The 24,225-nt window shown below is 41.4% G+C and overlaps 1 protein-coding gene across 3 annotated transcripts in view; it reads right to left on the bottom strand.

The window, feature by feature from the left end:
- SEMA5B (semaphorin 5B) overlaps window positions 1-24,225 on the bottom strand; it is a 266,007-nt gene that overhangs the window by 133,096 nt on the left and 108,686 nt on the right. For all 3 annotated transcript variants that reach the window (XM_050976873.1, XM_018911345.3, XM_018911347.3), the window contains one exon: window positions 409-614. In XM_050976873.1, coding sequence (XP_050832830.1) covers window positions 409-562 — 154 coding nt within the window. In that variant the 5' untranslated portion in view covers window positions 563-614. The remainder of the gene's footprint in view (window positions 1-408; window positions 615-24,225) is intronic.

Genomic DNA, 24,225 nt, shown 5'->3' with positions numbered 1-24,225 from the left:
GCCACTCCCTGCAATTTTAAATCAACTAATTTCTCTTGCATTCAAGTGTGTCCAAATTCTCTATCACGTTTCACTTGTTAAGTGTCTGCCTTCAGCAAGCCAGGTGAGGCATTACTGAAACCAGTTAGAGAAAAGGAAACTGAAACACGGTTTCAGCATGGCACAAGATCACAGGGAGCCTGTAACAGAGTAGAAAATTGAGAATCTTAGACCAGTAGTCCCAAAACGGCCTGGATTAAGTGACTGCTGTGAAACCTCAGAATTAAAACACTGTTAAGCATCAAAGGGAAAATGATTCGTCAGGCCACTTCCCCTGGCCTGTGGATCAGAGTTGTAAGGAAAAACAGTACAGACTAAACCTAAATGGATCATCCAATTGGAATCTGGAACAGGAATAGAAGCTCTTACCTTCAAAAGCAATTGTGGGGTGTTCTTTCCTAACGCATTGCTGATGTTCAGCTTCAGTGTATTCAGGTACATTCTGTGATGCTGAGAGATGAAAAGCAAGAAGAAAAAAGCTTGGCAATGACAGGGAAATGGCCTTTAATCTTGAAACAATCATGACTGAAGGGCGGCTGCAGATCTAGCTTCCAAGACAGGCCCACGGAGGATACCTGAAATACAAATAATTCCTCTTTCAGAAAGGTTCCACTTTAAGAAAGGTAAATGCTTATCCAGAGTGTGTAACATGGGGAAGGGTGGAGCTCCCTTTTCCTACCAACCCCACTTGTGCTTAAGTACGTTTGGTAATATTCCATAAACAGCATAAAAAAAGCCCAACCCAAACCAACAAAAACCAAAAATCAAAAGACCCACTCCAATTTACAATCATAAAAAAGGGAAGTGCACAGCTCCCTAAAAACTTGTCTCTGTGTACCCCTTGGGGTGTGCATCTTATAAAGAACCTGGTGTGCAATGGCTGGCACTGACAACATGAAAATTCAAATATCCCAGTTGTAAATGTTTCCCCAGTGTGGATACCTCCCTCCTCAATTGCAAAATGTATCCATAGTAAATTCCATGCTAACATCAAGAGATGGCTAAGGAAAGGCCAACATCAGTCACCATGAAAACAATGTTCTAACGTGTGATTCATAAATCTGACCACTGCTGCTTTATATATCTTGAAACAAAACAAGCCAGTATAAAGGTCTTGCCAGGAAAGTGCTAATTGAGGTAACATAAAAGTTAGAATAATCTAAAAGGGAAAATGGTGAGAAGTAAGTCGATTGCCTTCATTATTATGGGATGCTATAGCTCCCTGTCACAAGAGCTGAGGCACAGCTAAAGAGGAGGAGCATTCACTCTCAGGCGAGGAGAGAGGAAAGTCGTGCCTTTTCTACGTGAGCATTGTTAACAACAGTGGCAATAAAGGCAGAGCTAAAAATTCCCCCAGGCCTACCAGGCCTGAGGCAGAGGATGGAGGATTAATTAGCCCATGCCACAAGCACCCCAAATGATGCTGCAGCTTAAGAAAATCTGCATTGCCACGTTTAACCTTATTGATGCGCATCATATATTTTCCTATGTAACTTTACTCAATAATTGCATGCACGTGTTTTCAAACAAATAGAGTCTCCTACCTTTAATCTTATCTAGAGATAACGCTAATTTTGATCAAATTCACACATGAGATTTTCAATTCCTGCAGATGTCATTCATAAAGTTAGCATAACAGTCAACACCTGCAGTGTCTGATACCTCTATATTTTTGTTTGGAGTCTCTAAAACACTTTCAGTGACCTGAAATGGGCAGGCTGACGGCAGGTAACATGAGGCACTGACGCACAATGACAGGACTGCGGCATAGAGCAAACTCCAATACAGAGGACAATATTGTGACATCAAGGAGTTGGAAGAAACTTTTCAAGGTCTTCAGGCATCACAAGAGCAATAAGGAACTGCTTACACCAGAAATGGGAAACAGTTGGTTTAAAAAATGGATCCTGTGTTTTATTCTTAACTGTACTTCTCTGTGATTTTAAACATGCATAAAGATGAGTTGCCAGTGCATCCATTCTGCACGTCCTCAGCAGCAGCTCCATACCTCTAACTGAAAATAGCATTGGCATTCAGGGCTTGGGGTAGTTCTGGGGACTTGGTTTCCCAAACAGTGTGAGTGAGACATTACAACATTTCACATTTTTTCCATCCCCATATATATGCAGATTTTATGCAGTGATACATAAAATCCCTTTCCAGCTCTCCAAAAGAGGATCTACAGAACTTTACTACGGAGGGTGACTGTTTAGAAAAACACAGCAAATATAATGTTAAATTAAGAAATGGGACTGGCAGAAGGGAGAGATGTGAAATCATTTAAAGCTAAGGCCAGCACAGCATTAAGCACAAGCCTACTGCAGGGTGTACACGACTGAGTACTGTGGCACCTCACATGATGGACATGTTGTATGAGCCACACTGTAATAAAAATTACTGATGATGAAGCTTCACATTATATTTTCAGCCACTGGATTAAATGATCCCTTTTTTCCAGTAAAGATCCAGAAATGAAGCACAGCACAGAGATGTGAAGGCCAGGGAGATGCATTTTGTATAGCTTTCGGATACACTTAAAGTCAAAGCCAAACTTTCCTTAGAATAGGAGATGGTTGTTGTGGGAAATGCACAAAAGGCAAAAAGGACTTTTTCACTGTCAGATATCCTTGCTGGAAACTGGGAAAGACAGTCATAGAAATCTCACTTTATGCACGCTCTGCTACTCCCAGTGCAGCCATTACTGGCTAATCCTAGAAAGAAGGTACTAAACTAGACAGACCTCTTGTCTGAGCCAATATGGCCATTTTCATGTACTAATCGTCCCAACAATGATCTCAAGCTAGATGGAAAAAAAATCTTAAACCAAAGATTTTTTGATAGGGTCCTATGCTCCTCTACAGTCCTGTGTGGTGTGCAATCAGCAGATGAGTAAATTCAAGTTTCACACTCATTATGGTCATGAAATCATAAAAAGTTGCATACAGGGAAGCTTCATAGCATCCCACAGCCTATTCTGTGCCAAAGCAGAGTACATTTACTAGTGTTTTGTCTGGACTAGTTGTAAAATGTGCCAAGTACCTGGATTTCTGCCACTTTCCCTGGAGATTTTACCACAGTCCAAGAGACTTCAGTGTTCCTTAGAAAGCTGTAACCAGTATGTGGGGTAAAGTTCCATCTTCTTTTCCTTATTGTCATAGGGAAATCCAAAGTGTGTATGAAAATAATGGTTTCAAACATGAAGTGGAAAGTAATAAATGACCAAACCAAGGTGAAAAAGGAATGTTATAAAAACTCATATCCCTCACTGTGTTCTCTACCTCCTACATCCAATTGCATTCATCAAATGTGTGAAGCATTTGTGTGCTGGAAAGTTGAGGAAAATCAGTGTCATGTGCAGCCCTGAGCTGCTGTCTGACTGGAGTCAGTGGGTAAATGCCAGCTTTATCAAGGGCAACAGAAGTCAGAGCCCTAGAGCTGAACAATATTGAGACAGGGGACAACACTGAAAAATCTTAGTCCTTCAACTTGTCCTTTCCCAAGCTTCCTTGTTCACTTTTTCACAGTAATTCCCAGGTGCTGCAAATTCATTTCCAAAGAGAACCCCACACTCCTAATATGAAGCAGTGCCATGTGCAAGTGCAGGTCAGCTGTATGCCAAGAGCAAGCTCATAACTGCCTGGGAGAGCCCAGCAGTTATGAAGTGTTTTAATGAAATGAAATGTTTTAATTTTACTGTAGGTGGCCAAATCCAAGCCTCCCATTTTGCCCAAGCTGCAGATTTTCACTGTGATGCCTGATGATCAGTGCTTAGGGCAGGTCCCCATCCAGACTGCTAAAATGCTGCACAAATGCTGTTCCAAGCACAGCCCAGAATAGTGGTGCTTTGCAGTGCTGGAACTTGTCCTGGCCTTAAGCCATTTAGATACAGTTAAATGCTATAAAAAGAGCTGTTCTTATTAGACTGTCTGCTCAGAATGGCTTAGGGCTCAAGAAACCAGTTGTCAAGGTTTCAGTGCAGATGAGAGACAAGAGCTCAAATCCCTGGTTAAACTGAAATCTCAGACAGGACACATCATTTCAATTCTTTATTTGCTCATCTTGATGCAAGTTACCACCTTAGCTATTCTTCTCCCTGGCCCAATGTAGACACATTAAAAAGAGATAAAAATGTCCAAAAATATATCTGTCCAAGTTTATCTGTTTTGTCCCTCATGAAAGCTGTCCTGTGAGCCTCTGCAAAGCCCCAAGGGCCAGTGATGGAGCATCTTTCTCCCCTTTTCTACTCCACCCAGTGAATCCCTACAGCCCTCTGACAGAAAAAGGTTGATAAATTCAGGCTCCACTGGATTTGGTGACATTTGCTCCACAGTCAGGTGTTTTATAGAGCACCACTTCTCCCACCATCCTCTTGTCTCTTAAATCAGGCTTTCTCAGCTCACTGGCCTCCCTGCCTGCAGTGGCAGTGGCAGGGGATGTGCAAAGGGCTGCTCCATCTGGGAAAGGCAGGAGGGCTGCACACTCAGAGCATCTCCAAAGCTGAGATTTGCAACCTCAGTGCCTGTGTCAGCACAAACTCACTCTGCCTGCTCCCCTCCCAGCCAGGACATCCCATGGCAGCCCAAGAGGGACAGGGTATAATTCTGCTTTGCCTTGTGGCTTCACCCCGGCGCGAGGGCAGCGTTCAGGGGATCGCCCACAGTCCCTCCCTTATTTATTGTCAGGGCATGAGTCTTTTCCAACTCACCCCATATTGTATCATTGCAACTCCATTGATTTCACAGGAACTAATCCTGATTTACAGAGGGTAACTCAGATCAGGCCCTTTTTGACTAAAGCTTTGTGTCTAAAAGAAAAATACCTTCAATCAATCTTCAGGGCTTTAAAACAAAGCACACTTTAAAAATGGCTGTACCAGGAATTCATATCCTGCTTTCCTCTGACTGTAACTATCATTTTGACTTAATAAAATGTGACAGTAAAGTTAAAGGATAAAAGAAAATGCTTCATCTTTCATTTTAAAGGAAAGACATGCCTTTAAAAAAGACTAAAAAAGGAACCTCCTGCAAAAGCTTTAATTCTTCTGTTCAGGATCTTTTGTGACTGCCACAGTTATGGTTTTATTAGACTGGGATAGCAGAAGGAAGAGGTGCAATGGAAAGATGTGGACATTAAAGTATTCAAAAAAGTATTGGAAGAATAAGGGAAACAAATATAAACATTGTAAAGAAAGACAGCTCAGAAATGTGGCTATGACAGGCTGGCACAGGCAGCTCTGCCCTAGAAAACAGCTCCAAGACCAACAAAACTATGGTCCTTTATTCATCTGATGCTCCTCACGCTTCCCTCCCTCTCCAGCTGGAATCCATCCCACCCAGCTGGCTCCAAGGGCCATTCCACACTATCGAAGAAAAAGCACAGCTTTTCCTTCTGCCCCTGGCCACATGCACACACTCAGCCCTCAGATATGCCCAGGGATCTGTTTTACAGCCAAAACAGGCCATGCTGCACTTGCATGCCCAGAGGTCAAATCTCATATGCACTGTTAGACTGGACTTGAGGATACTGAGCTTCTGTCACTTTGAGGCAAATCTATGGAAATGGTCAAACTCTGGCTGACATGAGAATCTGTGAAGAGATCTTGCTTTGCTTTAATTAAATCACCCTACAGTGTTCAGAAGAATCGGTGAGCTCACTTTGGATTTCGTGGCAGTTTATATGCCAAAGGTCTTGTTCTGGCTGCCAGCAGGCTTGTGTGTACCCACCTTGTTCAGGGCTTCCCATGGCCTCAACTGCAACATCATCTATGAGTCTCACACTGATCTTGCTCTCACAACACCCCAGGAAGACAAACCCACATTTTCATACATATAATCCAAGGGTTGTCTTCAAACCCCCCTGCAATTCAGCAGCAGGGTGCATCACAAGTGTGTGCAGGCAATATGCTGTCTTGTGGCAGAGCAGAAACTTGAGCTCCATGCTGACCCCTCTCACAGCTCCTGCCTTACAGAGTCTGCAGGACACCACTGGCAGTATCATAGCAGGTTTTGTATCAGGAATAAAACAATCAAGATTTTGCAACACAGGTCAATTCATTGAAAACCTTCCGTTATCTACATCTGTATAAATAATTCAGGTAACTCTTTGCAAGGGAGAAATCAGTTTTTCCTAATATACTCTTTGGTTCATGGCTTGTGAAGCCATAGTGGAGCTGAATTGTAATAGTCTATACTTTGATGTTCTTAGGACTACATTCAACAAAAATTGACAGTGCACTTGGGGGCACTTTCTAGGGCTTTTTCTTATTGCTGATCAAAGCCACCCAGGACTGGTCAAGGTCTGAAACCAAGACCACAAAATGCAATGGGATATTTTCATTCAGGACAGGTAAGAGAGACAAAACTCTTAATGGTTTAGCACAAAATGAATTGGTTGTTGTCAGGCCACTTCTCTATGAACTGGTGTGAGCCCTCAGTAAACCATCAGCCACCACTTGGTTACTGGGCCTTAGTAGTGCAGACCACTGCCACAAGGTCCTGGAAACAGAACTGTTTCCTCACTTGTAGAGGAAGCCCTCCAAAACAAGACCCTATTATAGAGAGCTTCCATTAAATAAAGCTGATTCAACAATAAAAGTCTGTGTAACACCACAAAATATACTGTACCTCTGGGCTCCTGCCAAATCCAGTGGGCATAAATAAATACCTGCTCTGCTGACACTCAGACTTGCTTCTGAGTAGTGCTAACCTGACCACACATTGAGTGTGTCCCCAAGTGCTTCAAGAGGCTCCCCAGAGAACTCTAGATCTTTTTTTTACTGGCTACACTTAATATAAAGACATGAGAGGCTTTGTTAGCATTTGTTTGGGACATGATTTTAGCACTTGAGAAAAGGTGCCTTGGAGTCTGAAGTCTTCTGTTTATTCAAAGATTGAATTTGGCAATGAAGGCTTACACTCATTTATCTCCCTGGTGGTATACTGCCACTGTTTTCTAGAAAAGTTTCTCCACAGGGGGGATAGAAATATCTGCTATTTACTGTTCACAGAATGGCCTCTCTGAGAGATGTCAAAGAATCACCAAATTTTGGACTGGCTATGGAATTATTTTTATGTGTTCCATCTGTGAAACACGGAGATGAAGGCAAAGCCTAACACAACAGCAGAATGCAATGGATGCTATGGTACTTAGCACAACTGCAGCTCAGACTCGACATTTCCTGGAGCCTAGCTCTAGAATCAGGAGATCCTGACTCCCAGTCAATGTCTCCAGATACTCAGCTAAAAAGAGGAGGTGTCCCAGGGCTCATGGGACAGCAGCAACAGCAGGAATAACTATTCCAGAGGCCCTGCCTGCAGCAGGGGAGCGTGCACAGGGCTCAGCACCCCTTGCAGTGCAGTCACCTTTCTCTCTGAACACGTGATTTGGAATCCCCTGCATGGGGGCTGTAAATCCAAGGTATCAGACATGCTGTTTACATACTGCAAGTATCACACTTACTGCAAATCATCACCTGGCTGCAAGAGCTCTTTCTGGCTTGAGGTTTGGTACTCAACTATACTTAAGGCATAGACCAATGCCTTAAGCTTGTAGCTGTTACAGAAACACCAACACAGCAGCTTTTCTTCAAGTTACTCCCCTGCACAATGTAGTTGGTTTGTAAATGTGCAGTTTAGCAGAGCCACAGTCCCCAGGACCACACTGCACAGCCACTGTCATTGCAACACACTCTTGTACTTGACAGTCTGGAGACAATCTTCTATTTGCAGTGATTTCCAGACATGTGGTGCTCCTGCTCACAGACCTTCCCACTGCAGCTGTGAGGCTACAGTGCTGGAAACTGAGGCAGGACAGAGACTTCTCACTCAGTCACTAGTATCTGCAGATTTAGACAGAGACAGAAAGAGGAATTAATCCCTCCTGACTTTTCAAAATGCTTTTGGTATGGGCTTATCTTTTGTCTCACAGTTTAAGATGAAAACCATAAATGCTATTGAATTTTTTGACTTACTAAAGTATTAACCAATGTTTTACTGACACTATTTTTTTATTCAGCTCTAATTATAGGGTCTGTTGCAGACATCCCTTGGGATGCTTAGTAAGGAAGTTGGTGGCAATAGTTCCAAATTATATTAGACCTAATACAGGTTGGTAACTCACAAAGTTTCTCTCTTCTGTGAGAAGAGAACAGAACACAGAACACTGTGACAGCAATCTGGGGACAAGTACAGTCACCAGATTGTGCCCTGAAGATAAGCAATCCTGATAAACTATGTAGCAGTCACTGTGGTGCCCCTGTGTCCACAGAGCTAGGAAAACAACAGAAAGCAGAAATTAAAACAAAAAAACAAACCACTTTATTTTCCTCTGACCTAAAGCAATCCCACAACTCAAGTGTCCAGAAGACAAACACCAAGCTATGAAATCATCACACCAACGAACCTCCTGCCTGAGAGTCTGCCATAACATAAGGGCTGACCTTTTCAGAGGCTTGTTTTTCCTGTTAAAACCTCTGACACTACCTCCAGCTTCTGCCACCCCCTTCCTTCTACTCCATCCAACAATCCTCTTGCATCACCGACACAGCCCCACATGCCAGAGTCAAAGGCAGTTGCTGCACATTGCGAACCCAACTCATCCCTCCCTGCAGCTCCTTCCTCCACTACTATGTTGGAAAAACAGGATGAGAAGAACTTTTTCTTTTAATGCTTGGCCATGCAGGAGAGAGAAACCAGAGCTTGTTTGTTTTGTCAAAGATTTGTGATTACCCAGTGCCACACGACACATACTCATGGTTTAAATGTAACTCTAGGAGAAGAAGCATAAAGCATCCCTGTAGCACAATTCCAAGTTTCAGCCTGTTTGGAAACAAGAATATATTTTGCTGCATTGTCTTCTTGGCACAGCACAGCATCATTTATCATACAGAAACCTTTGGCTAGAAAGCATTCAGCCAGCCTCTATATGCCCCAAATGTGAACAGACAAAACAATAATTGTCAGCCAGAGTATTTTTTTCTCCTGCCATGCTCAGCTTTTCTCATACCTCTTGCAACAGCAGGTACCAGTGGAGCTCTGTTTACTGCTCCCCTACTGGAGAAGCAGGGCTGCTTTGGTCTGCCCCAACTCTTGCACTATATTTGGGACTCTGAAAAGCAGGGCTGCTCTTCCCAGATCCTCCTGGCTGCAGGGCAGCACTGAAAAACATACACAGCTCACAAATGACAGGTTATTACTGACTGCTGTGTATAAACAAAATGGGACTGATTTCTCATCTGCTGAAAACAACAGTGACACCAATTTTCCCATGAAAAATACGTGGTGATCAACAGTTTCTGAAAAGACAGAGCTGAATTTCCCCCTCCTTCCACACATGCTATGCAACCTCTCTGATACCAGTAACATGGTACTGTGTTACTTGCCAACTGAAGCTCACCAGCCTCAGAACACAAGCATTACTATGCTGGGTCACAGAGACATCCTTTTAGAGTTTTTCTCAAAAAGAGTATTTAGACAAAGGCAAAGTCAAGCAGGACAGCTGACCTTCTAAAAGGCCTTGGCTGCTTTCTTTTAATGAACTTAACAGTTGTAATTTTCTCTGTCTGCAGATTTACTTTAACTAAACAGTACAGAGTCCCCATCCTGCAGCGGGACTCCCTAAATTCCCAAAGACATCACAGTGATCCAGGATTTAATGCAAATCCAATGATCTACAACTTAGCTAAGAAATTCCATTCTGGAATTGAAGGGAAGAATATCTGAGACTGAAAGCTGGAATCCTCCTCTGCACTTATGTTTTTGACCATCCGATGTCCAGCCAAGATTGAGTATCTGAGTATTTTCCCACCAGGCAAGAGAAGCGGCCTTCCAGAGGACACCCCAGCCCTGGGGTCTCAGCTCTTTGCCTCAGAAATGCTTTAAAATACCCAAACAATCCCTCAGATAGAAACTTCGTCATCATCTTCCAGAGGCAGGGTCTGAGCAAGCATTTGGGAGCTGATATAATTTTAATACACTCTGAGGCCAGCCTTCCTAGAGAAGATGAATTATTTGTAATGAATTCCAATCACATGGTGCTCCAGCCCCCACACCTTCATCCTGCATATATAACCAAATTAGTTTAGGAGATGTAAGTTATTCAGGGACTTAGCTGTTCAGTCTGGCCTTGGAGGAGTTGCTCTCATTATGGCTTTTATGCAAATTCTGTCCTCCAAATCTCTTCTGAATCAATTATTACTAGATTAATTTAAACATGTCCACCTGGGGTGCCTGTATATCATGTGCCTCATGTTAAAAAGTAAAAAGAATGATAATGAATTCAGGAGGTGACTGAAACAGATTCCTGCTTTGTGGAAATGTGACCTTTTTGCATAATGTCATAAAAGAAAGAAGTTCCTTCAAGAAACATGGCAGATAAGGTCGTTCACTGGATCAGCTGGGCTTTCAATCACTCTTTGGAAATTAGCATGATACAATAAAAAATTAATAAGAAATTTAAAAAAATATCACTTTAATGCTCCAGACTATTAAAGTCTTTGATGGACTATTAATTGAAATGTAATGCTTAATTTTAAGCAATGCCATTTTATTAATGGTAAAAACTTGAATTAATGTCATTAACCAATGTTAATATTACAAATCCCCTGAGGGATAACAAAGCAATTATGTTATTCACAGAACTGAAAGGGGGAAAAAGATGTAATCTCTACATGACTGCACTAAGGCAGAAGAGACTGCTTCCATCTGCATTTCCTCTGCTGAGAAAGGGGGTTTGTTTGTTTTTTTGAGAAAAGAGGAGGGAGAGGAAGAGAAGAACTTGTGCTAAGTTAATTACTGCTGATTTTCAGGCACTTAATAGCTAGGAAATTATTCTGTTACTCAAACACCATACTGTGGGGACCCTGGAAAAATAATTTGGGAATGAGAAATTGATTACAAACCCTCCTTCTTGGAGGTCTCCCCTGTGTGTGCTTGGCTCCTAACACATGAACTAACAGCCTTCACCTGATGGAAAAGCTGATGCAAATATGCAGCCCCACACCTGGCAGCAAATGGCTTTATGAAGCTGTGCTGGATTGTATCTGCCAGGGATCACCAAGGAGAACACCTTCTGCACTACTGAGTGCCCTCAATTTCATGAGAGGGCAGGTGCTTTTATTTTATATAGTTTAGCATGTTCAGCATCTTGTCAGATCCACTGCTCATACAGCAAGGGAGATGGGATTAGACTTAATTAAAGAACCAAAACCAATGCTCTTGCTAACTGGCAAAAGTCACATTGCCCAGAGGGAGTAAGAACTTTGTATTGTGCTGGTATAATACTGCATTTACTCCAGAATAACCATGTTTGACATAAACCCTGGATTAACTATTTTTTTATTGTCTGGCTGATAATTTAGAGACAATGAGGAGATTCAGCTAGCCAGACCATGAAGAATTCCCCAAGGAGCTACAAACGCTTTTATTGCTAAGAATCCCAAAGGCTTTTGGTTTTTATTTACAAAAAGTGAAACTACTGCAATGCACCCAACACACCATTGTCAAAATCCAAGTGCCTCTTTCAGCATGCATTTTTCAATGCAACCAGTCAAATGTGTCACAAATTCACAAACAGTATTAACCCATGGGAAGAGATACAATAATTAATTTCCTCTCTTGCATGTAGCATGACAATGCTCTGGTGTAAACCAGTACTGAGGATGCTCAGGAGATTCTTCTGAGACTGTCCTGCCAAGCACTTCTTAAAAATTAGGTTTCTTTGCAAAAAAACAAAAGCATTGACACTAATTACTACCAGACTTCCTATTTAGGTTGCACAGGATGTAAAACCTCAATACCAACTCAAAATAAATCAACTTAAAAAAAACCAAACTAAGGCTATCAAGGGAGTGAGAATCTATGTCTAAACCTGGCTGGATGTAATAACAGGGATTCATACTTGGTAGCTGGGACCAGGGTGTCTTTCTTTGTAGCCCAAGCACAGAACATCCAGGTGCCTCTTTATGTTTCTGTTCAGAATATAAATACAGCTGTAAAACGCAACGAGATTTGGGGATTTTACCTAAATTGATATATTACTTAGTAATCATATTATAAATGGCAGAACAAACAAGGGGAAGAATTACTGCAAGGTTTCCACTCTGCTTACCAATGAGGTCCTGCACGTGGCAGGCTTCAGTCTGCGGAACAGGTTATGCTCAACAGCATGATAGCTTTTCTCCTGCAAATTTGCAAATCATTGCATTTTCGTTTCCCAGCAATGGTTCCTCTTACCTCTTGTTTCCCCCATCTCCCCAAAGAACAACATCAAACCTCCTTCGTAGTATCTCCATTCTGTCACTCTTCCATTTTCTCTTCCAACTCCCCACTCCAGATTTGAAAATGAGCGAGGGGAAGCCACTGAAGACACCAAGGTCAAGGCGGAGTGAGACAAAGTCAAATTCATGCAATCATTTAACACCACACACCATCAGACCATTACAGAGACATGAGACGTTATGGATTGCAGCTTAATAGGTCGCAATAGAGGATGATGGGGGAGAGGAGAAGAGAAAAATGTTCCTTCTGGGCTGAGACTTGCTGATTAAAGTGCACGAGTGGGCAGGGGACAGCATTTGTGTTCATAAAGCTGAGTCTTACCTCTCGATACTAATGGACGCACCATTGTCACCAGACGCAATGTTTTGTTATTGCGTGATTAATTGAGAGTCACACGCAATGACATATTACAGGCAGGATAAAGCTGTCACTGGAAAGCAATTCTTCACAGTAATTCCTACCAGTCTCTACAGTCTGAAATTGCATACCTCGTTACAGACGACCCCTCAAGCACAAATGCATTACATATCTTTATATAAATAACAGTGACTAACAACGGCATTCTGAGGTAATCTCTGTGGGATATGAAATAGGGAAAAAGGTAAGGCAGAGAAATTGCCTTCAAATATTAGTAAGCTTGTCTGTGCTAATCCCCATCAAATGAACCATTTCTCTTTTCCTTTAAAATAAAAACTGTTCCTGCTGGAGACACAGAAAGTACGATAAAAGGACATGTTGTGACATAAATGACAACTAGAAGCCTTACTTCTTCAAAAGGCCACTAGTTCTAAATCTTAAAAACACATCTTGATCAAGACTAATTAAACTTCGACACAGTCGCTTTATCACTTACTTAGGTCAGTAAGTATCGGTAACTGGTCCAGATCACTTTTTTAAAGCCACCAGATCAAAGACTCTTTTACATTTCTTTTGGCAGCAGCAAGAAGATATCAAATCATTAATTTTCTCCGTGCATTTTATTTCAGTCAGAATCACTGCATCCAAAATACAATGCAGGAAAAAAAAAAAATCTACATTGCTCAAGGGAAAGGACACAGCCCAGGGGAATACAAGTGCCCAGGAAAACCAGTTTGCATCACTTATGCTTTGCGTATGACAAATTCCTGGCTGCATTGCCAGGAGTGGCACAGAGTTGCCTAATCTCCAGTTGGCATTCAGCATTTCCCATACCATTGGCTAATGGTCAGCTCTGCTGCAGGGCTCTTTTCTTCCTGTCTGATTGGAGGCAATACCCCACAACTCGAGTGAGCAATATTTTAAAGACTCACCATCAGACAGGGTGGCATCAACCAAAACCAACAGAACCTTCTCTTTGGCATGCTCTCCATGAAAGAGTTCCATTTCACACCACCACTGAGACACTGTTTCAAGCCATTTCAAGCTCAAACATTTGGACTTTCTCTTACCAACCACTTGTAAACTAAGGAAAAGTCATGCAAAGGTCTTTACCTGCTGGGAAGATGTTCTCTACCTCCTCAGAAGACAGGCTCTTGCAGTCTCTCTTAAATCTGTCACTGACAGGAGCCAAGAGAAATGGGGACAGGAAAGCACAAAGCCTGGGCTGTCCTGAGGCCTGGAGGCAAATAGCAATCTCTGTCTTCACCTAACCCAACCAGAGCCCTGCAAGAGAGTAAATCTGTGTCCACTGGCCTTTTTAACAGCCCCTTAATGACCGTTAACTTTTTTCAGCCAACCATTGATTCTAATGGCATGTGCATTCACACACAATAATACCTCAGACGGGCCTTCATTAATTTACCATGCATAATTTCTCTGAAAGCTTTTGCCAATAGAATACCCTAAACTGACTCACTAACTCATGAAGATAAAGCACTTTCTGTGTGAAACCATTATGCAGATGCACAGCATTCTACTCAAATAAGTTAAAAAGTAGGTATTGTTCGGTGTCTACCCATTTTTTGGACACAGCAAAGTACCAGGGCTTGAAAATGTAAAGCTGCTGCTGGAGTATCCGGTGTGACAATGAATATGTAAGATACTCCAGGCTGAAGAAAGAACAACAAGAAAAAAGGCAAATTATATGAAAAAGCCTTTCTGCTGTGAAGTTCCTAAAATCTTTTACAAATTTCAACAATGGGAAATCCTAAAAGTGAAAGGCTGTTAAAATACCAAAGGAAAATGAAGCAATATAGATATTCACAGGCCTAGGTCCATTCATCCAGAGAGAGGGTGGGGGAAGATCCAGCAAAGGGAGTGTATTAGAAACAAACCATCCCACAGAATAAAGGTTTAGAGCTGTCAGGAGCCACAGTGCTGCCATTAGCCTTGCAGTAAATTATGGAGCTGTCAGCATTTTCCCATTATAAATCTCTCAAGCCTCCTCTTATGTACACTGATGTAAGATTCAGACCTCAGTCCCATGGTGGCAATGATATTGCAGACAAAAGCATCACAGACCTCCTTTGGAAATATAAGACCCATAAATATAACCTGTGGTCTTATAAACTCTAGAAGACGTTGGTTGTAGGGAATAAAAAAAAAGACCATAGTTTCTTTTTTTTTTTTTTTAATTACAAAATTACAATTATTTTGTCTTTAAACAAAGTCAGAGGATGAGAAGTGAGGAACTGATTGAAAAGGTGATCAGGAATAGGCTCCTCTTTTGCACTATATGCAAGTCTTTTATCAACTTGCAAATTTCTTATCGCTTTCTGGAGGATTGATCACAGAGCCCATGAACACTGAGACTCCACTTCCAAGGTTATAGGTGCTGTCCTGACTCATGTAAAAAAAGCACCTTCCATAGACAGTCACTTGTGAGGCCCTGTAATATTAAATTTGGAGGTAAAATAAAGATTAAAATAAAATTAGATCTGAAAATTTAATCTGTCTCAAATTCATGAGTTGTGGGACTTGGGGTTTTGGTTTCCCATCAATGAGCAGTGAACCACTTGCAGGGAATTCAGAAGCGACAGAGCAGGTGGATTAGGAAAAGAGCTCTTCAAAAATTCTCCATTAACAGCAAACCTCAGTTTTGAGAAATTGGATTTTTTGTTGTTATTTCAGGATATAGACTGCAAAAGAAGCTCCATGTACTTCTGTGAAAAAAAAAAAAAAAGATAATGAAGACTGACAGTGTATGTGGGGGGAATATGCTCACATAGAGATACTTTTTTACGTGAAAACCACCAGGAGGATTTTGGCAACATTGGTTTAGTACAAAGGATATAAGTCATTATCAGCATAAAGGTAATGAAAACCAAGAGAAAACACCTCTGCCTGGAGTTACTATCATTAAAGACCATTAATATTGCCACTAATTATACACGCTTAACTACAGCTCTGCCTGGAACTGTAACATCACAACATGCCAATAAACCGTCTGGGGAGTAACAGACTGCTTCAAAGTCCATAAATATGTGTTTACAGATGATAAGGGGAAAAGTGATTCATCACACTTGATCACCCTCTCCTCTCCTCTCCTCATTTTTTTCTATATTTACCTTGCTAACACCAAGCTCTTCCTCCACGCTTTTGAGGCCAGCCTGGGATGCTGAGCCTGGCCTGTCAAACCAGGCAGACTTGGGCAGGGGCTGCAGCTCTCCACTTAGACAGGGGCCAGTAGTAAATCTCAGCAGCACACACATGCCTGTACTAGGCATCAAGTAGTGCATATGCTGGAGGATTTGGGACTGCAAGCAGTCTGTCTGCTCCAGATAAAGTAATGACTCAAACACAAGGCAGGAGACACTTGAGGCTCCCAGTGCGTGCGACAGCCCAGCAGAGTTACAGCTGCCCCCAGCCCTCCATTCAGCAGGAATAGCAAATCACTCCTCACGTTCTGCTAACCCTTTGCAGTGGTTCCATACAGTACCATCCTTTGCTCCTGGCTTTGTATTATAGGAAAAAAAAGTAGGACAATAATTCCCTTCTTAATTCCTGATTTTTACTTTTTTTTTATTATTATTATATAGGGTTTTTAACTGAAATCTTGCAGTGTATCTGCTTATAAAGTAACCAGCATAGCACTCTGCTTCAGAGAGCTTATATAACAGCAGAATAACATTCTATCCATATGTCCGAAATATAAGGGGTTCACAGTAGAACTGGCAAATGGTGTAATTAATCCTGACTGCATTTCAGCAAAGACAAATCTAGAAATAATGTACAATTTCTCTCTTTGTGAATTACCACTTGAGAAAACTCCCTGCCTGTATCATATATACCCAAAGCAATTTTTGCAGATTGTTTACAATAAATCAAATTTGGAACAGTGTTTGACTGATGAAATTTCAAACACCATCTCTTTATTCTTTGGGTGCTCCTTTTATAATGTCAAGTTAACAGAAAAAACACAGCGGATGCACAGACGCCAGACACATTCAAAGGTTTCCATCTGGGCTTTAATTACTATCACAGTTGCCTCACTAAATTGAATACTTTCCTCCTCCTCCTAAGGGCTTTGCCTTGTATCTGATTTAGCTTACTTTGCCTTGATGAACAAAATCTGGTATAATCATTTTCTATGATGCCCCAGAGGAGCATCATCCCGTGTATAAACTTGTTGCCCTGTAAGTCAGTTTTTTACATTTTTCTCTTAAGACATTATCCTGAACTGTACTGATATTTTTTTTTCCTTCAGGAAATTATTTTGGATAAGTTCTAAAGCAGATTTTCTCCAAAAGCCACATTTAGATTACATTAAGTCACTGTTGTTATTGTAAAATTTAAAAAGAGGCAACATGTCCAAACCACTTCTTCCAAATGCAGAAGACAAACAAACCCCCCTTTCTCCCTCTCCACACAGCATTACCTGTTCCTGACCCCACTGACCAGTTCATTATTGCTTTCAGATGGTAATTAGTGAGGCCAGACAGCCTGAGCTTTGCCATTTCTCCTGACCTGTTAGGCTTGGCCTCCCTCAGTTATTATCAGTGTCTTTCTCTAGGTGTTCTCAGAGAGCAGGAAAGTGTGTGCCATCTGTTTAAGCTCTCCTGATTTGAACGGTTAAATAAAAACACATAACATCATCCACAAAAATGCCATTGTTAGGGTTCTGCAGCAGGCTCTGAACCCTTTATAATTAACTGCAGACCTACTTGTTGGTTTCCAATAAGGTCATTCTTTCAGTAATCAGAGGTGGTCCCAGGAGGTAGTACATAAATAGTCTATATTGAAGCCTAAATTAGGCTAACTCAGAACTTCCTGTACTCTTCACTGCAAATAAAGCAAATATTTATAGACTCTTGCAATCTTTGAAGTTCCTACCTAAGAATTAGCATCAGAGCAGCTCTTCTTGTTGATGGTAAATCAGAATCCTAGCAAATGTCCCAAAGCTCAGATTCGTCAGTGTATTATTTTTATTTGAAACTCCCCTCACTACCCTTTAGATATGTAAATAAAATAAAATAAAATAAAATATTCAAAAGGAAGATGAAAACAGACTTTGAAGGAAAACATCCCTCTGTTAAAATTTGGCTAAGTCATATTGCTACAGACTTGGAACATCTGGCTTCTATTCTGGGTTCTGCCACCGACTCTCTCCGTAGCCTCAGGCAAGTCCTTTCAGCTCTAAGTCTCCATTTTTTCTTTCTTTGCAAGCAAGTAAGTTTTCCTTAATTCTCCCCTTTACCTTCTGTCTTGACCATCCAAACCCATGCACAATTTTAAAGAAGGCAGGTATCAACACTTCTCACTGGATGCACCAAATAAGCAGACACTTCTCTGAAGGATGGAGGCTCTGGACTGTAAACACTTCAGGGTAAAGACCATCTACTAATATTTGTGAACTCTTCTGGTTTTTAGAGTATTTAGAGAAGGCTAATGTTATTCTGTAGGAGTTTCTAGAAGCAGCTGGCTGAGTTTCTGCTGGAATCATCACTTTAAACATTGTTGGGATGTCATTGTTTTATTCAGAGGTGTCAGAATGCCTAGAGCTTTAGCCAGCCATCTTCTCTCATTAGTAATTTTCACACAAGTCTAAATAAATGTGTTTGTACTGTGCCCAACGTAATGCAGCTCCTCTGTGCCACATTAACACAGCTAATAAATAAAAAATCCTATTCATGATATTCTTACACCAAGCCAGCAGTAGAAAATGGCCACTCATCAGGGAAGTGGGAAGCATTAGTGGCTGGGGTGGATGGTGTCAGCAAACAGACTCCAGCTGGAACAGCAAGCAACTTTATCAATTATTTTCAATAGCAAACTGCATTTCCTTGCTCCTCTACCCCCTCATAGAGAAGGTCTGGTGAAAAGCATTGCACCCATTTATCCTTAGCGAGCTCTTGAGCCAGCAAGGCCCCTTTGTTACATTCTGGCCTGGAAACTGAGACCTGAATGATCAATGCTGTTCGGCTGCTGCCTCTGCACACTGCAGGAAGAATGATACCAATGGGCAGTGAAGAATACTCCTTCCTCAATAGCTGCCACCAACATGCTAGATGCTTTTCAAATACACAACATCCAGCCTAAAAGTGCTGTCAAAGAGCTCCCAGGCACCACTGAAACACAAAATTAACACACAGGAGAACGTCTCTGTGAATACATCAATGGAATTCCATGCCTCGTGTTGGGACTGCACCCAGCCGTGGTGTAGCTTCCTTACATCTCCTTATCACTATCAATCCATCTTACCTGGAATGATAAAATTATCTCATTTCACAAGAAAGTGTTTTAAGAACAGAGACATGACTTTAGAGGCAAATATAGTTAATTATCATATTGTTTATATACATTTTCCCCACGAAAAATAGAATTTTAGACTAATGAGATAATTTATTTCTTTCAGGTAGCATGATTAATGGTTTTCCCATTTCACAGAATAAACATATTTGAACAAGCATTCCAGAACCACAGTATCCTACTGAATTTCCCCCAGCCTGTGGGTTTACAGAGCAAAGGCTCCTATCTCTTTCAGCCAGGAAATGAGCTCCTGTCCTTTTAGGACTGGGTACTACAAACACAAATAATCCCATATATTCTTACTCAGATGCACTGAGTCTTTGATAGAAGCAATTTCACGAACAGTCTGCAGAAACTCCTCCTCTCTGCAGTCCCAGTTCAGAGCTCTTTATTTCCCTACCTTTTTCACCTCTCTTTTTCCTCAGATGAGCCCAGCTCCCAGGCTCAGACAATTACATTTTTTCAAGAGCAATGGAGCTAATGTTACTCCCAACAAAGTTCAAGAGAGTTACAACAATATTCATGGCCAAGACCCCTTGCCTATGAAGACACTTGACAGATGAGAAAAATGGTGCCTTCCTAACCATCACGCTTGCAAAAATCCAAAACAAGAAATCATTTGCCTGTGCTCATAGAAAATAATACTTTACTGTGATTTTAAAAAGAGAGCTACTGAAATCTAGGAGTGCTAAAGGAAAAGCAGCCTTCTGTGAATCCTGGGTGGTACACTATGAAGATGACAGTTGCCCTAGAAACCTCATAAACTGGAGTGGCAGATAACTGAAGTAGATGAGATCTGTCAGAAAAAGTTTGGCACCATCAAACCAATGCTTTGAAAGCATAAAAATGACTAATTGTCTGTGTTTTCTTTGCCACATCAGACAAAAGGCTTTCCTGGCAGTGAGAGACAGATTTCTGAGCTGTGTTTTGCTATTCACTCATCTGCTTAAATTTTAAGTGTAGGATTTAAAGCTTGTTTTAAAAAAATTAAAAGCTTCTTTTATTGAAATGAAAGCTAAGTTAGTAATGGGTTTGTGTTCTTTCCCTTTCTCTTCCAAAGGCCTGAGTTCAGATAACCTTCTGAAAAAGACTGGTGTCCTGTTGGTCCTAAACTTACTCAACCCTACCATAAAGACACCACCTAACTCCAGGTTTTATTTTATGAACAGGAGTTTATCAAGAAAAAAAATATTGGAGGTCTGACCTGTGATGCATTGATGTACCAATATAACATTGAACAGATTCTGAGTTGTCATATCAAATTTACAGAATCACAGAATCATCTGGGTTGGAAAAGACCTCCAAGATCATCAGGTTCAACCATTCAACCAGCACTGTCAAGGCCACCACTAAGCCATGTCCCCAGGTGCCACATCTACAGGTCTTTTAAACACCTCTAGGGATGACGACCCAACCACTTTCCTGGGCAGCCTGTTCCAATGCTTGACAACCCTTCCAGAGAAGAAATTTTTCCCAATATCCAATCTAAACCTCCCCTGGCACAAATTCAGGGTCTTGCCTCTTGTCCTATCACTTGCAGCTTGGGAGAAGAGACCCACCCTCACCTTACCACAGCTTCCTTTCAGGTATATAGAGAGCAACAAAGTCCCCCCAAAGCCTCCTTTTATCCAGCCTAAAGAACCTGAGTTTGCTCAACCACTCCTAATAAAGACTTGTTCTCTAGATTAACTGCTCAAGGTAATGACTTTTGCCAAGCCCACTAATCCTGATTTCTCATCTACAGCAAATGCAGAACAAAACTGAAAAAGAGAAGGTTGAGTGCAAAAAGAAAAAAAAAAAACTGAAGTATTTAGACTTGTGTTTCCTTATTTGGCCTCTTTGTTTTTCATTCCTTTTCCCTCCTTTTAACTGGCCAGTTGCCAATAGAGAAGAAGAGATAAGCAACAAAAATTGATTATAAGCAATAAAAGGAATTTTAAACTTTCTTAAGGACCGAGCCAGAGCGGGAGGGAAAACCGAGAAACTCTGGACTTGCTACACTCTTCTTCATGGGTCGTGAGTGATGCCAGTGTATCTGTGCAAGCAGCACACAAGCAAACAGCACAGCTGTTGGCATTCTCTCTGTGCACAGAGAAGCAATTTCCCCTTTTCATTTATTATGCAAAACTTGCTGCAGCCATTCTGCAAATTCAGTGTATCTCCTTTAATACAACAATGAGATTGAGATGCAGATTCTTTCCCTTGTGTTGTTTGTGGTTTTGGTTTTTTTCCTTGAATATGAGAGTGCTGGATATGGGTTTTCTTTCTACTTATATTTCTTTTCAATTTGGAGATTATTTAAACTATGCAGAATGCAGACAGGCAAGAAGTAAGAATTTTTTGTTCTGATCCATGCCTTCTCCTCCAGTCAAGCCTGCAAAAATAACCCTTGAGTCCTCAACATGAACACATCAATTCGAATTTAGAGAAGAGATAGTCTCAACTCTCCCAAAAATGGTTTGGGAATTAAATGACCTCACAGAAAATGCTGTCTCCTTTTCCTCTCTACACTAATTAGTACAAACCACAGTCAACTCCTTTGCAAAAAAGCAAACATTTAACATTAATAGCCTTTATCATTAGTAACTCCCTGCTTTTGAAAAAAACCCTTGACTGCAACCTCCAATATTTATTCTCACTTGATGTTAAGATGACAGATTTGCCAACCAGCTTGGGAGGTGAAATAGCATCAGTGGGCCACCTGCTCCCTTGAAGTTTAGCTTTAATAATGCAATGCAATATCATAAGATGAAGTCATCTGATGCAATTGATGCAGGAGGAAAATGCAGATTTTCTCATCCTCTGAAGGTTTTGATTTAGGCACCAAAATAATCTGTATTGTTGTGCTCCTACACATCCAAACCAAACAGAGCAAAGTTAGAGCCATCCCTGGTGTGAGTCTTGGCTTGGCATGGGGCCAAAAAAAAAAGAGCATAGATTTCTTCCCACAGTGCAGGGTTGGCAGCCACCCTGCATTTCTTCTCCAGATAAAGTGGAATATCTTTGTTTGCTTTGAGAAGTTAATAATTTTATCACTGAGGCTTCATAACACTGCATAAGAGTGTCTCTGGACAGCATCCATCCTGTGGCTCAGCATGGTTGGTAACCTGTTCACTCACTACAACATCACTGCAGGTTCTGCACTGACAGGGCTCTGTGATACAAAACTGATTCCATTTCAATATTGCACTGATGCCATACCCTGAACACAAAACAACAATTTGCACACAACATGTTAGGAGACAGATTGCACAACTGTCACTCAGTCCAAGACCACTGACAAGAGCAGAAATGCATCATCCACATCAGCAGATCACCTGGTCCAGGTCTGATGTTTAGGGGCAGGACAGCCCAGCAAAAACTCTGGATTTGAATCTAACACAGTCTGGGCAGTTCTTCTAACTTTTGTGAACACTAACTTGCTTTTTGATGATGTGGTGCTTAGACTGCCTGCTCACCTTACCAAAATATCTTAGTTACTTAAATCTGTTAAATGCATTGAGATTTTAGGGCAAAACAGGCTGTGGGGAGTCAGAGCATTGCTGAAGTTGTGATCAAATGTGCTGTACACTGTAGGAAATGTTACAGTTCTACCAATATAGGAATGCTAACAGACTTCTGCCCTTTATAACTTGATATGATTGGCATGATATAAAGGACTAAGTTTCAGAGGAAAATTTAGTAGTATAAGCCCTATCATCCCAACCTGGCTATCTGCATGATTACATGGGTTACTGCAGTAGCCCACCTCTAACATTCACTCACCATTCTAGTGAAGATTATCACTCCTGAGAGACACCAAGTCCCTTGTTCCCACTGGTGGGAAATCCTTTTAGGAAAAATTGTGAAGCTTTAGACTGTCTGCATTCTAATCTAGAAAGCAGGGGACCCTTCCAAATAAATGTGAAAGCCTGGCTTCTTCACCATCAGTTAGGCTGGGATGAAAGCCCTGCTTTTCATACACAGGCTCATATATGAAATGTGAGGGTCTTGAAGTGAAATCAGCTCCAAGTTTCAATCAGAAAGCAGAAAATCCTGGTGTAATTTCTGCAGTGCTACTTCACTGAATAAATGCTTACACAAAATTCAAATGCCACCTGCATTGGCTGGTGTGACATGCAATGGGTAAGGTACCTGCAGAGCTTCTTTTCTACCTTTGCAGGGGAACAGGAACTGATCATTCACAAAGTTGAAAATACACCTGAGTGTCATCTATGGCAGAGCCTCTCTCAGAACAGAGCATTACCAGTTACAGGGGCTCGTGTTGTTCTTCCTCCCCCGCTGAATAGGCTGCTAAATGAACAAAATCAATTTGAAATCACACATCTAACTAGCATATTAGAAAAAAATTCAAGAGCAGCTGCTGCCTACCTACAACTCTCTAATTCCAGCCCAAACAATCTGTTTCCCAGTTGTGGGAGAGCAATCCACAAAAGGACCCAACAATCAGAGTCAGCAGAGAGGCGATGTTGTGCCTCCATCTCTGGCATGCAGCTAATTACAAAGGACAATTATTATAATTAATGCCAGTATATGTGGCCAAGTCTCCCTGCAACTGCTGTGGGGAATTTCTACCCCTACTTCAACCAAAAACCATCTGTCAGACAGGAAAAGAACAAAATAAAACCCCTCCTTGCCAAACATTCTCAGTAAAATGTTTTATTGCTGCTAACCTGGCAGTAACAGGGAGATCACACAAGTTTCAAATAGGAGCCACATTGAGAAGTGAAAATCATTGACTTCATATTCTCTGCCCCATCATGTAAACAGTCCATTGATTTATGCAGCAAGAGGCTGTTGCTGGAGAGGTTCAAGGATGGATAAGTTACACACTCCTGGTTGATGTGAGCTGGTTTGTTTTGTACAGAAGCAGAGATCAGCCAGAGAAAATGGACTGGAAATGCTGCTGTTGCAGAGCTCTGTCAAGGTAGTGGGTTTTGCAAATGCCATTTGATACTGACCATTCACACATTTAAATTTTCTCATCCTTGCACCTCAGAGACCAACTGAAAGGCAATAGGAATAAGGACAAATTATGAAAGTAGGTATATCATGTTCCTAACTGATCCATGCACATACTGTTAAGAGGAAAATTTGGCTATGCAGGAAATTTGTTGACTATGTCAGGCTTCTTTCAGTGCAACACATGAAGTCAAAACAATTGTCTGTCATGATGATCTGATTTCCTCTGAGCGGATCTCCTCTTGCTGCAGTGCTGCCAGAGAGCTCTCATCAAAAAATACCC

Source organism: Serinus canaria, chromosome 7 (genome assembly GCF_022539315.1).
Source record: "Serinus canaria isolate serCan28SL12 chromosome 7, serCan2020, whole genome shotgun sequence".
NCBI classification, from domain to species: Eukaryota; Metazoa; Chordata; class Aves; order Passeriformes; family Fringillidae; genus Serinus; species Serinus canaria.
Note: the sequence above shows the minus strand (reverse complement) of the source record. Positions and strands in the feature narration are given on the sequence as shown.